The sequence below is a fragment of the Brassica rapa genome, chromosome A07 (genome assembly GCF_000309985.2).
Source record: "Brassica rapa cultivar Chiifu-401-42 chromosome A07, CAAS_Brap_v3.01, whole genome shotgun sequence".
In the NCBI taxonomy this organism is placed as follows: domain Eukaryota; kingdom Viridiplantae; phylum Streptophyta; class Magnoliopsida; order Brassicales; family Brassicaceae; genus Brassica; species Brassica rapa.
The window spans coordinates 23,166,869-23,180,862 of record NC_024801.2 but is presented as its reverse complement, the minus strand read 5'-3'; the positions used below and the strand labels follow the sequence as shown (position 1 = coordinate 23,180,862).

Below are 13,994 nucleotides of genomic sequence, written 5' to 3'. Positions count from 1 at the left end.
TGAGATTTAGTTGTAAATTAAAAGTTCTCTCGCATAATAGTGTCATCTTTTGCTTTCTGATTAATGAGTTTTTTTACATTTATTGAATATCCATTCAAATTAGTACTTGCTTCCCGTTCCGGATTATACATCCAACAAGTGGTGGAATTATTTATATAACTTTTGACAACAGTTTTTTTTTGAAAAAAGTGACTTCATATAAAAAATCGGTATTAAAAGTCAAAATAAACTCAGAAAAAAGACAATGTAGTTAATTTAAGAATATAAAAAGGAAACAAAATAATTTCTAATGTAGATTATTATGTTCGCAGTTATTATTTATTATGTTTATTATGTTTCTATTATTATTTATATAACTTTTGACAACAGTTTTCAGTTAAAAAAGTGAATTTTCTCTTTTCAAATAAGAAAATGACTATATATAAAAAATCTGTATCAAAAGTCAAAATAAACTCAGAAAAGACAATGGAGTTAATTTAAGAATATCAAAAAGGAAACAAAATAAATTCTAACGACTTAATTTTCCATATATTATGCAATATAAACCTAAAACTCAAACACACAATCTTAAAAACTATATTTAATTTGTTAACTATAAATGGTTGCCAAAAGAAATTCAATTAATGAGAGACAATAGAGTCAAATTTTCTGGAAATATATTTAACTTATGCGTATAAAAAGCATATAAGCTAAGCCCTTGTTTTTTGAGTCCCAGCAATTGTTCGTCTTCTCCGATTGCGAATGGCTGAACCTTTCGTGTCGTTTCTTTCATTCCTGCTCAAGACGCAGCCGGACTATGCTCTTTCTCATCCTCGGCAGAAACCTTTCAGTGACACATCACGTCAAGCTATGCGGAAAAAAATGTAACAATCTTCTTTCTTTCTTTCTTTCATTCAATGCTTTTATACCTTTTTCACTGTATTGACAATATCTCAATCTCTCCAGTACTGTCATCTTACAACGGAGTCGACCTACCCCGACGACCGACACTCCAAGACTCCAAAGGTTTCTCTCTATATACACAGACTATCTAGAGTCTAAACTGATGAACTCGGCCAACTCAGAGGTTCGTATTAAACCTTTTTTTACCAATTCTGATAAGTCTCATTCTTCTTCTAGTTCTTGATGATTAGATTCTTGTTGGCAGGAGGAGTACTCGAATCCACGTGATCTTGAAGTCCGCGTGCATTATCTTCTGAAGGAAGTTAAAGAACTCTATAACCGTTTCCGTGATACCTCAGATAGACTCAGCGCGCTTCCGGACACTTTGATAACTCAGATACTCTTATACCTTCCCACCAAAGATTCCATCAAGACAAAAATTTTATCGAAGAGATTTAAAGATCTATGGCTTCAGGTCCCAGGGCTAGAGATGCACTCCCATGAACCCGCCGCCATACAGAACTTCATCGCCACGTTTCTCCAGAGGAACCGTGGCTCGCGTCTCCAGAAGTTCAAGATAACGTACAACGGACGCAATGTTTGTAGCCATGGGAACAGTGAGTTCATCGCCGGAGTGATTAACCGTGGAGTTCAACAACTAGACGTTGGCAGTAGCACACTCAAGCGTCCTCTCACCAACGATCTCGTACATGTTAACATTTACAAGAGCAACACTTTGGTTTCTCTCAAGCTTGCAAACGTGGGATTGCAGAATCCTCCTGAGTTTGGTGTTTCTCTGCCTTGTCTCAAGACCATGCATCTCGAAGACATTACCACCAAGGATCCTTTGATCGTAGAGAAGCTCATCTCAGGTTGTCCTGTCCTTGAAGATCTGACGGTGTTTAGGGCTTTTGATGACAATGTACCGGTGATGCGTGTGAGATCTCTCAGTCTGAAGAGGTTTTGTGTGAAGTTAAGTCGTGCCAGAATAATTCATGGTAAAGAGTATGCTGTTGAGGTTGATGCTCCGGGTCTCAAGTATATGAACTTCGGAGATAATCTATCTGATAGAGTTGTGGCTAAGAATCTGAGTTCCTTGTTCAAGGTCGACATTGATGCACAATTCAGTTTTGGTATTACCACTACTATTACCGTGCAGATGAAGCAAGCTATTATCAGTGATTTTCTCAAGGGTGTTTCTGGTGTAAGACATATGATCATCTCTCAGCCTACACTCGAGGTAATACATTTATAACAAACAATGAATAAATTGTTATTATTATTTTTGTAACACCAAATAAATTGTTATTATGTTTGTTCTTGCAGAGCCTTTATTCTTGGATGAATAATGGAGCGTTCACCAAATTTAGCAACTTAACTCGCTTAGAGGTTTCGTTCTGCACCGACTTATTACAAAGGTTGCCACATTTTCTTGAAGGTTTCCCGAAGCTGAAACACCTCACATTGGTACATTCTTGTTACTAAACTATATGTTTTTTTGGCCTAAGAACACATAAACTAATTTTGGTTTTCTATTTTAATTTGTTTGGCAGAACTTGCTTTATTTGAAGGACTTAGAACCAGAGAACCTTGAGCTTACCGTTGTGCCACAGTGCTTACTATGTACGCTTGAGTGTGTTGAGGTTAAAGAAGTGGCCACGGTGGAGAAAGCTGGGAAGAAAAGAGCGAGGTACATCAAGAGAACCAAAGTATCGAAACACATGAAGAAGATTTGGATTGAAGCAGTGAGGTATATTCTTGAGAACTCGTTAGTCCTCAAGAAACTCGTTTTGTGTTTCTCTTCGGTTACCAATAGCGTCTTAGAGATCTCGGAGGCGCTTCCTACGTTCACAATACGTTCTCCCGGATGTGAAATCATCAATAATCTGACATCTCTTTGAAGATTTTTTTAGGAAGGAATAATCTCTTTGAACCTTTTGCTTTTTTTTCTCCAGTGTAAAAGAAAAGCTAAGTTATAGTATTGCTACACTTACCTTAAGTTTTTATCTAAGGTTTCACTTTTTTGAATGACAGATCAAAAAAGGACACTAAATGTTTTTCGTTGTGTACAAAATAGAATCCAACACAATTTGGCCCAATTCTAACTCCTTTAATTAACCAGAGAATTCGCCAATGACGACGTTATGTTCAATGAGGTCACGTTCCTGCCAATGCCATTATGCTATGTTGCAACGGGGTTTAATTGCCCAAGAAGAAACACAAGGCAGCCGATGGTTTTTTGTGTCAAATGCAGTCGGTGGATCGGTAGCAGCTTGTGTATATGTCCTTAAGTGTTCATGTTGTCTTTCATCCGAAAGATATTTATGCATAAATTGAGCAGGATGAAGGCAACAGAGTGTTAAAATTCAGATCACACCTGGTGAACCTATGAAAAAGGTCTTACTATGATTAATGGACGCGTTTGGTTCAAATGTTGCTTGTTGATTCCGCAAGCATCACACTTTCTTCCCTTGATCCTTCATGAGTTTCACGACGGTATTCAAGGAGGACATTCCGGAGTGTTCAAAACTTTTGAAACGAATCCAGTGTTCTTTTCATTGGCATAATGTACTCCATTCTATCCAATAATATCTATCTCAGTGTGGGATTTGTCAGACTCACACGACATCCACACTATCGCTGACATGACTACTTCAACCCCTTACCATTTCTTCAGAAGTGTGACAAGACATCATCACGGATTTTAATAAAGATTTTCCTACCTCCAGTAATGGTAATTGTGGACAGATTAAGAAAATGCACACTTAAACACCCATTTACTGCATCGGATATTGCTGAAATCTTTGTGTGTGAAGTGGTGAATTTACACAGTTTTCCATCATATATTGTATGATACATATAAAACCTTTCTCATTGGATTTTAGCGTGAATGCTTTCGGGTTTTAGGTACTAAACTCAAATATATTATTTCGTTTCATCCACAAACAAACGAAAAACGGAGGTTTTTTAACGTTGGGTAAGCTTCAATAACTTGCAGCTCAAGTTATTCTTAACAAGCTGGTTAAGGGATAAAATGAAGCTATTTACTTGTATTAGAATTAGTTAAAAAAAAATTTTTTTTCCTAAATACAACTTTCTTCATTTTGGCACATATTAAAATTTTATCTAATAAAATATATTAAATATATAAAATCAGGTGTAGTTTATCTTTTTCAATAAAATTTCACATTTTAGCCCAAATTTTAGTTTTAAATTACAACTTTGTATTTTGTCACGGATTAGAACCTAAAAAAAACAATAAATAAAATATCTTACAGTTCCTGTTGAAATTCTACTCTTTACAAACCCAAAAACTATATTTAAGGAGTTGTGGAATGTTTTAATTATGGTGGGATGTAGGGGAGTTTTGAAGTTATTTGAGTGATTTTAGTTAAAGTTTAAAAATTTAAATAAAATCTACTACACCTAACTAAAACTCAAACGCATAATCTAAATTTGTCAACTAAAAGGTTACCAAAAAGAAATTCAATTAATCAGGAGACAATATAGAGTTAAATTTTCAGGAAATATATTTAAATTATGCCGTATAAAAAGCATATAAACCCTTGCTTTTTGTTTCCCACCAATTGTTCGTCTTCTCCGATCATCCTCCTCTTCGTCTCCGATTGCGAATGGCTGAACCTTTGGTGTCGTTTGTTTCATCCCTGCTCAAAACGCAGCAGGACTATGATCTTGCTCATCCTCGGCAGATTCGTTTCAATGACACAATACGTCAAGCTATGCGAACAAGAATGTAACGATCTTTCTTTCTTTCATTCAATGCTTTTATTCCTTCTTCACTGTATTGACAATATCTCAATCTATCCAGTAACGTTATCTTACAACGGAGAGTAACTCCGGGGACTTCTAGTAGAACACTCCAAAGGTTTCTCTCTATATACACAGTTTATCTAGAGTCTAAACTGATGAGCTCGGCGAACTCAGAGGTTCGTCTCAAACCTTTTTTTTACCAATTCTGATAAGTCTCATTCTTCTTCTAGTTCTTGATGATTTGATTCTTGTTGGCAGGAGGAGTACTCGAATCCACGTGATCTTGAAGTTCGCATACATTACCTTGAGAAGGAAGTTCAAGAACTATGGAACCGTCTCCGTGATATGAGATTTTCAGATAGACTCAGCTTGCTTCCTGACACTTTGATAACTCAGATACTCTTATACCTTCCCACCAAAGAGTCTATCAAGACGAGCTTTTTATCGAAGAGATTTAAAGATCTATGGCTTCAGGTCCCAGGGCTAGAGTTTCACTCCCATGAACCCCCCGCCATACGGAACTTCATCGTCACGTTTTTCCAGATCAACCGTGGCTCGCGTCTGCAGAGGTTCAAGGTAACGTACAACGGGCGCAATGTTTGTCTCCATGGGACCAGTGAGTTCATTGCCGGAATGGTTAACCGTGGAGTTCAACAACTAGACGTTGGCAGTAGCACACTCAAGCGTCCTCTCACCAACGATCTCGTACATGTTAACATTTACAAGAGCAACACTTTGGTTTCTCTCAAGCTTGCAAACGTAGGAATGCAGAATCCTCCTGAGTTTGGTGTTTCTCTGCCTTGTCTCAAGACCATGCATCTCGAAGACATTACCACCAAGGATCCTTTGATCGTAGAGAAGCTCATCTCAGGCTGTCCTGTTCTTGAAGATCTGACGGTGTTTAGGGTTTTTGATGACAATGTGCCTTTCCTGCGTGTGAGATCTCAGTGTCTGAAGAGGTTTCGTGTGAAGTTTGGGCGCTCCAGGAAAATTTATGGTAAAGAGTATGCTGTTGAGGTTGATGCTCCGGAGCTCAAGTATATGAACTTCAGAGATGATCTATCTGATAAAGTTGTGGTGAAGAATCTGAGTTCCTTGTTCAAGGTCGACATTGATACACAGTTCGGTACTAGTACCTTGCAGATCAAGAAATCTATTATCAGTGATTTTCTAAAAGGGATACCTAGTGTTAGACATATGATCATCTCTCAGCCTACACTCGAGGTATGCATTTATAACAAAACAATGAATGAATTGTTATTGTTATTTTTATTTTATTTTGTAACACCAAATGAATTGTTATTGTGTTCTTATTATTGCAGGTCCTTTATTCTTGCATGAAACATGGACCGTTCACCAAATTTTGCAACTTAACTCGTTTAGAGGCTTCGTTCTGCACCGTCTTATTACAAACTTTGCCATATTTTCTTGAAGGTTTCCCGAAGCTGAAACACCTCACATTGGTACATTCTTGTTACTAAACTATATGATTTTTTTGGCCTAAGAACACATAAACTAATTTTGGTTTTCTATTTTATTTTGTTTGGCAGAACTTGCTTTATTTGAAGGACTTAGAACCAGAGAACCTTGAGCTTACCGTTGTGCCACAGTGCTTACTATGTACGCTTGAGTGTGTTGAGGTTAAAGAAGTGGCCACGGTGGAGAAAGCTGGGAAGAAAAGAGCGAGGTACATCAAGAGAACCAAAGTATCAAAACACATGAAGAAGATTTGGATTGAAGTTGTGAGGTATATTCTTGAGAACTCACTGGTCCTCAAGAAACTCGTTTTGTGTTTCTCTCCTGTCACCAACAGCGTCTTAGAGATCTCGGAGGCGCTTCCTACGTTCACAATAGGTTCTCCCGGATGTGAGATCTTCAATCATCTGACATCTCTTTGAAGATCTGTTTAGGAATAATATATTTTGTTGTGAAAAAATGGAGTTTGGCCTAGCATTTTAGAGGATATGGTTTTATGATTCTCTGGTCTTCTTCACGTGATTACTACCATTTTCTCTGATTATCTCTGTTAATTTTGATGCATATTTTCATTTGTGATGCCATTGCCACTAAAGAAAACGATTCGAATAGACGATGGGCTTTCTATTTTCCCAACTCATTCCTTCAGTTAGTTCTTCGTTGTAGACTAGCTTAGCTCAACAGAGGCCCAATCGGATTTTGTCTAAAGCCAAGTCCACAAAGATTTAGGCAAAGAAAAGCAAAAACTACTTTATGAACCTGTCTTCCTGCCGCCATGATTAATTTATTATTTTCTATATTTTATGTGTCGAATTCGTTTTGCCACATATTTGTGTCAAATGTTTATTGTTGGCCCACATTTTTCCGTCTAATTACAATTCCATATTCGCCGTAAATATTATTGTAGCCATTTGTTAATATGCATATAAAAGTCATTAACTATTCGAAAGTTCTTTTTTTGTTGGTGACGTTTATTATTACACCATGTATAAATTATATATCAATTATGAGGCTAGCAGCACATATTTGACAAAAATATCATGACCAATGATGGCAAAATTCACATAAGTTCAGTTTTAGCGTATCAGAAGATCAATTAAAGTTATATATATATATATCAAAATTTAATCCTAAGAGAAAATTTATCAACTAAAATCAAAACGAAAGTGTTCTATGAGGGTTCATTTGCGTTCCAATTACAATCAGGGCTTGGATAAATGATTTAGTGTTACGTATCTTTACATAAATATGTGTATTCTTTTGCTTAAGAGGGAATAAAATTAAAAGCATATTCAGGGAATAGAATAGATAGGGATCGTGTGTCACGATAAAAAGATGATGGATGGGCCAATATGGAAGACAATATTATCATTATCTGCCCGCCCCCATCCAGTAATGTCTCTCCACCTATGTCCACTTCATTATTTATTTGGTTTTACGAACGTACTACACAAACATAGCATTCAATCATATACATATTATATATAACAATAACGATTAGACGTTAAACTAATTAAACTTGGAAAAGCTAACTAGCTTTAGGAATATGTAAGAAGATTAAAGCTATAACAATGCTGATTATTATGAACTTGAGCTGAATTCATTGTAATCTCAAATGCTCAGTTTGTATATGAAAACTCTGATTCTATTCAACAGAAGCAAATGACTATTAGTAGTCTTACAACGAAACAGAACGTACTCCTAAGAAACAGCAACTAACAAACGTGACAATAGTGGAAACGGTTTTGGACCTAAAGACTCGGTCACTACTTGATAAATAAGAAAACATAAAAGACTAATTCAAACCAATTCAAACTCCAACGGCTCCCATCTTCTTGTGTCGATTTGCTCCAACAAACCCTCCCTAAGCTGAACTTGGTCCTTCTTCAAGTTTCAGCTTCTCCTTAACTGAGCAAATCCCAAGTCTGCTCCTCATCTTCTCGAACACTTCCCTCCTTAATGGTTTCGTGAACACGTCTGCGACTTGTTCTCCTGTGTCACAATGCTCCAAACTTATCTCACCATTGTTAACTAGATCACGTAAGAAGTGAAACCTCACTCCAATGTGCTTGCATCTACCATGAAACACTGGATTCTTTGACAATTTGATTGTTGATGTGTTGTCACAAAGAATGACAGTGCTTCCTTCCATCTCACATCCCAACTCCATCAATACTCGTTTGAACCAAATAGCTTGACAAGCACACATTGAGGCAGCTACATACTCGGCTTCAGTAGTGGACAATGTGACTATAGGTTGCTTCTTAGAACACCATGCGACCGCTGCATCATCCATCAGAAATGCATACCCTGAAGTACTCTTCCTACTGTCAACATCTCCTGCGAAGTCACTGTCTGTGTATACACCTAGCTCTCCTGCTCCTCCTCCATTGTACCAGATTCCAAAGTCGGTGGTGCCCTTCAAATACCTCAATACTTTCTTTACAGCTTGAGCATGCATCCTCGTTGGTCTGGACATGAAACGGCTCAATAGACTTACAGAGAACTGAAGATCAGGCCGTGTAGTTGTGATGTACATGAGGCTCCCAATCATCTGTTTGTAGAGTGTCTCATCAACTCTTTCTCCTTCTGCATCCATGTCGAGCTTCTCTCCTGGCACCATTGGATTTGAGACTGAGTTGCAATCTTTCATGTCAAATCGCTTTAAGATCTCCACAGCATACTTGGTTTGTGAAATGTGAATTCCAGTAGACACCTGATGCACCTCAATCCCCAAGAAGTATCTCATCTTGCCTAGATCAGTCATATCAAATTCCTCTTGCATAGATTTCTTAAACTCCATCATCATCTCAAAATTACTTCCCGTGTAGATCAAGTCATCGACATAAACGCTAACAATCAAAATGTTACCTTGATTGTTGATCTTTAGGAACAACGTCTCCTCATTCTGAGATTTTGTGAAACCAGACCTCAAGAAGTACTCTTCAATGCGGCTGAACCAGGCCCTTGGAGCTTGTTTTAAGCCGTAAAGTGCCTTGTGAAGCTTATACACCTTATCTTCTTGACCTTCAACTTCATACCCTTTAGGCTGTTGTATGTAGACGTCCTCGGTGAGTACTCCATGGAGAAATGCTGACTTGACATCAAGCTGATAGATGATCCACGATTTCTGAGCTGCAATGGCTATGATGGTTCTGATAGTATCCATACGAGCAACTGGAGCATATACCTCAGTGTAGTCAACTCCATGCTCCTGTGAGTAGCCTTTTGCTACTAACCTCGCCTTGTACTTGATCGTCTCACCAAGCTCATTGAGTTTTATCTTGTATATCCACTTCACACCTATGCACTTAGCATTATCAGGCAAGAAACAAAGCTCCCATGTCTGATTCTTCTCGATGGAGTTTATTTCTTCATTCATTGCTTCCCTCCACTTTGAACTTTTCTCGGCTTCTTCAAAAGTTGAGGGATCTGTTGCATTCAACTCCACCATGTTGACTTCATCTTCTTCATCGTCTATGACTTCATGAACATAGTCACTTAGGTAGCGTGGAGGCCTTCTGGTTCTACCCTCCCTGATTTGCTCAGTCTGAGTCTCTTCATCATCTTCCTCAGGTTGCTCTGCTTCAATATTTCCTTCATTCTGATCTCCTTCTCTTGCATTGTGATCTTCGTCATCACTCTCTTCCCAGTCTAAGTCGTCTCCATTCCATGTTAGATCACCAGTTGTGCCTTCAGCGTGATGATCCTTATTCTCCTTCCAGTCCCATCCTCTTGTTTCCTCAAATACCACATCACGACTTGTCACAATCCTTTTGGTCTTTGGATTGTACAATCTGTAACCTTTAGATTCCTCAGAGAATCCAAATAGAACACATGGAATGCTCTTGTCATCAAGTTTACTTCGCTTCTGATCTGGAATGTGCACATGCCCGATGCATCCCCAAACTCTGAAGTGTTCAACACTCGGCTTCAACCCACTCCAGGCTTCTTGTGGCGTGATGTCCTTGATCGCAAATGTAGGACATCTATTGAGAACGTAGAAAGTCCATTTCACGGCTTCTGTCCAGAACTCTCTAGGCACTTGTTTGGTAGAGAGCATGGACCTGACCATGTTCATCACTGTGCGGTTCTTTCTTTCAGCTATGCCATTCTGCTGAGGAGTGTAGGCTGTAGTCAACTGTCTCCTGATGCTTTGCTCCTTGCAGTAGGTAGAGAACTCGAGTGATGTGTATTCTCCTCCTCTGTCTGTCCTCAGGCCTTTGATAACCTTTCCTGTCTCGGTTTCCACCATCCTTTTGAACAGCTTGAACTCCTCAAATGCCTCTGACTTCTTCTTCAGAAGATACATCCAATCTTTCCTACTGAAATCATCAATGAAGCACAATATGTACCTCATTCCACTGTTGGATGTGGGACTTATGGGGCCGCATATATCAGAGTGAATCAGCTCCAAAACTTCCTTGGCTCTCCATGTACTCTTCTTAGGAATCGCCTTCCTTGGTTGTTTTCCAACTAAACAATCTGAGCATGTGAAGTTTTGAGTTCCAAAATCTGGAAGACCTCGCACCATACCTTTGCTCTGCAATGTTTTCATCCCTCGGTGACTGATGTGGCCATACCGTTCATGCCACAGCTTCGGCATGTCTTCTGAGATTGTCTGCAAGCATCTCTGTTCCTTTGACTCCGGATCATCCCTTCCTTGATCGATCAGTGTGAACATTCGGTTTGTGCTCATCTTACTCTCAGCGATCAAACCCCTCTCCTCATGATAGATCTTGCAGATTCCCTTTTGAATGATGACTGTGATCCTCTTCTCTTGAAGTTGTCCGAGACTCAGTAGATTGTTTTTGAGTTCTGGCACGTAGTAGACATCACTTATCATGTAGCTTGCTCCATTCAGAACCAGCTTTAGATTCCCTTTCCCAACTACTTCCATCCTCTTATTGTTGCCAAGCTTGACTGAGTGTCTGAAACTCTCATCTAGCTTTGAGAACAGATTCTTGTTTCCACTCATATGGTTAGAGCAGCCAGAGTCAAGGAACCACATTTTTTTTTTCATGCTTTCTTGCTTCTCAGTGTTAACCATCAGCGAGTTAACTGAAATGAGATCCATATCTTCCTCTGCTTGAATCTCATCAGTTTCCTCTTCTTCAATGAACGCCATTAGCAACATCTCTTCATCAAGATCAGCATAGTTGGCTTCTTCTTCCCACTTAGGACATTCATTTTGAAAATGTCCAAGTTTGTGACACTTGTAACATTCCACCGTGCTCTTGTTGAAGAACGTTCTTCCTCTACCTCGTCCCCTGCTTCTGCCTGAGAAACCTCTGCCTCTGGATCCAGTTCCTCGTCCATGTGTGATCTTCAACACTTGATCATCCTCTTTCTCCACCTTTTTGAACTTCTGCTCGTGCACCACCAAGGAACTCTGCAGCTCATCCAATGACATGTTCTCAGTGTCTTTGGATTCCTCAATGGACACCACAACATACATGAACTTCTCACTGAGAGTTCTGAGAATCTTCTCAACCACCTTAGAGTCAGTCATGATCTCTCCATTGCTTCTCATCTGATTCGTGATGGCCAGCACACGGGTGAAGTATTCTTCAACACTCTCAGCTTCTTTCATTTCCAATACTTCGAAATCTCTTCTCAGCTTCTGTAACAATGATCTCTTCACTCGAGCATTGCCACCAAATTTCGCTTTCATTGAATCCCAAATGATCTTGGAGGTTCTTCTGTCCAAGATCTGCTCACACGTTACTCTATCGATGCTTTGATAGAGATAGTGTTTCACCTTGTGGTCATTCATCTTGCTGTTCTCCAATTGCAGGCTTTGTTCTGCAGTCAGCACCGTCACATCCACTGGTTCCTCAACCCCGATCTCGATCAAACTCCATAGTCCTCTGGCTCGGAAGAAGTTCTCCATAACTTCACTCCAATGGTCCCAATGTCCATCGAACTGCGGCAGTTTCATCTTGTCATCTCCCATCTTTTCTCTCTTTTCACAACAGAGCTCTGATACCAATTTGTAATCTCAAATGCTCAGTTTGTATATGAAAACTCTGATTCTATTCAACAGAAGCAAATGACTATTAGTAGTCTTACAACGAAACATAACGTACTCCTAAGAAACAGCAACTAACAAACGTGACAATAGTGGAAACGGTTTTGGACCTAAAGACTCGGTCACTACTTGATAAATAAGAAAACATAAAAGACTAATTCAAACCAATTCAAACTCTAACGGTTCCCATCTTCTTGTGTCGATTTGCTCCAACATTCATGAACTGAAATTGTTCGGCATTGTGGTATTGGTTGCTGTAATAAAATTACGAAATTAGTTGTAAATTTTGGAGTCGAAATGGTAAGGTTTATAGATTGTCGGGGATCAATTTGGTATGCTATAAATGTATTTTCCTGGTATTGAATTATGATTCTCCATTTTTTTTGGCTTTCACTGGTAAACAAAATAGGATAAACTGGAGTAAAATGGAATAAATACATCTTTTGTCAATTGATTTGTTTCTTTCAGCTAAAATTTTTCTTCTTCATAAAACAGAAGGAAAAATTTAAGCTGATAGATCCAAACATAATTTTCTTTACTTTTCTTTCCACCATTTTACCCTAGTTTTTTACTAATTGAAGCCTTTATGTCACAAAATTACATGTATTATAGTTATTTCTTCATGTCTACAAACAAAATAATTTATACCACAACCAGTTTTTTTTGTGTTAAGTATGTGAATTTCATTAACTGGTAATGAGACAAGGAGATTACAAGAGTGAAGAAATCAAATCCTAGAAATCTAAAGGGCTAATTAAAGCATAAGTGCTAGAGAGAGTCACAAAAAAGGTAAAAAAAGACTAAAACAAATTAAGGTTTATGCACAATCAGGGGCGAATTCGAAGCAACCATTTAGTATCAGGAGACCACAACCAGTTCATATGTTGAATGTTTTTTTGCAAAAAATAAACATATGTTGAATGTGACATATTAACACATGGTAAATTCGTATTGTTTCCATACTGTAAGGTAATATGATATAGAATTCAAAACATTTTATACTATGTGATGGTATTTCAGTGTTAAAAAGAAAAGAACCAACCAAAAAAGAAAAATTGATTAGAAGCATATGACACGAAAAAGGATAATACAAACCCACCGTGAATAATGGTCATTATGGTGGACAAATTAAAATCAACAAGGTCGATGACATATATCTATTATAGAAAACACGGAGTTCTAGTTCATCATGAAATTCTTCATTGCATATTTAAGTGGACAGTGTAGAGATCTCCCTTTTACCCTGTTGCTATTTCTTTGCGCAGGGAATCGTGAACCGACCTAAACACTATAAGATAACATGAACTCCTATCATGTGTGCTATTTGCTACAGTTTGCTGAACAGTGAAGCATGCACCGACCACGACGATATAAGAGTATGGTTCTTTATCGACTTACAGCAAAACATTAAGCAAAATAAATTTCGGAAATAAATTTGGAAAATTAAAGAAAAAAACATTTGGACAAGAACTTTCCATCGACATTGCTGTCTAGAATTCGGTGGAGAAAAGAAAGTGTCTTTAGTGGTACATATGAAATAATATGAAGTTCAAAAAACATATGAAATAATATGAATTTCTGTATATATAGCAAATTTCATGACATGTGTCCCATTTTTGAAACCTCAGTTCAAGCTTTTTGATTTTATTATATAAAGGAGAAATAGTTTCGTTTAAAATAACCACTAATCATAGTCATCCAGAATTTAAGATAAAACGACACATCATAGATTCACAATAATATGCACAGAAAATTCATTATTAAAGTAAAGCCGTGCCAACACTAATTGATGACTGGAACATTCATGATGAGAAATTTAGATATCATTTTTAAT

The 13,994-nt window shown here is 38.0% G+C and overlaps 2 protein-coding genes and 1 long non-coding RNA gene across 3 annotated transcripts; 2 read left to right on the top strand and 1 right to left on the bottom strand.

The window, feature by feature from the left end:
• The first annotated feature begins 3 nt into the window (after window positions 1-3).
• LOC103831095 (putative F-box/FBD/LRR-repeat protein At5g44950) lies at window positions 4-2,962 on the top strand. Its single transcript, XM_018653061.2, has 5 exons — window positions 4-863; window positions 946-1,066; window positions 1,148-2,122; window positions 2,209-2,349; window positions 2,436-2,962. Exons 1-5 carry the CDS (start codon window positions 742-744, stop codon window positions 2,781-2,783), a joined length of 1,707 nt encoding a protein of 568 aa, XP_018508577.2. The 5' UTR covers window positions 4-741; the 3' UTR covers window positions 2,784-2,962.
• On the bottom strand, window positions 2,909-3,518 carry LOC108869069. The gene is made up of 2 exons (XR_001955295.2): window positions 3,287-3,518; window positions 2,909-3,186 (listed from the first exon to the last, which is right to left on the bottom strand). It is a non-coding gene; the product is annotated as an uncharacterized LOC108869069 (long non-coding RNA).
• A 992-nt stretch (window positions 3,519-4,510) lies between these two features.
• Window positions 4,511-7,284, top strand: LOC103831491 (putative F-box/FBD/LRR-repeat protein At5g44950). The gene is made up of 5 exons (XM_018653079.2): window positions 4,511-4,636; window positions 4,712-4,829; window positions 4,912-5,877; window positions 5,976-6,116; window positions 6,204-7,284. Exons 1-5 carry the CDS (start codon window positions 4,515-4,517, stop codon window positions 6,549-6,551), a joined length of 1,695 nt encoding a protein of 564 aa, XP_018508595.2. The 5' UTR covers window positions 4,511-4,514; the 3' UTR covers window positions 6,552-7,284.
• The last annotated feature ends 6,710 nt before the right edge of the window (window positions 7,285-13,994 follow it).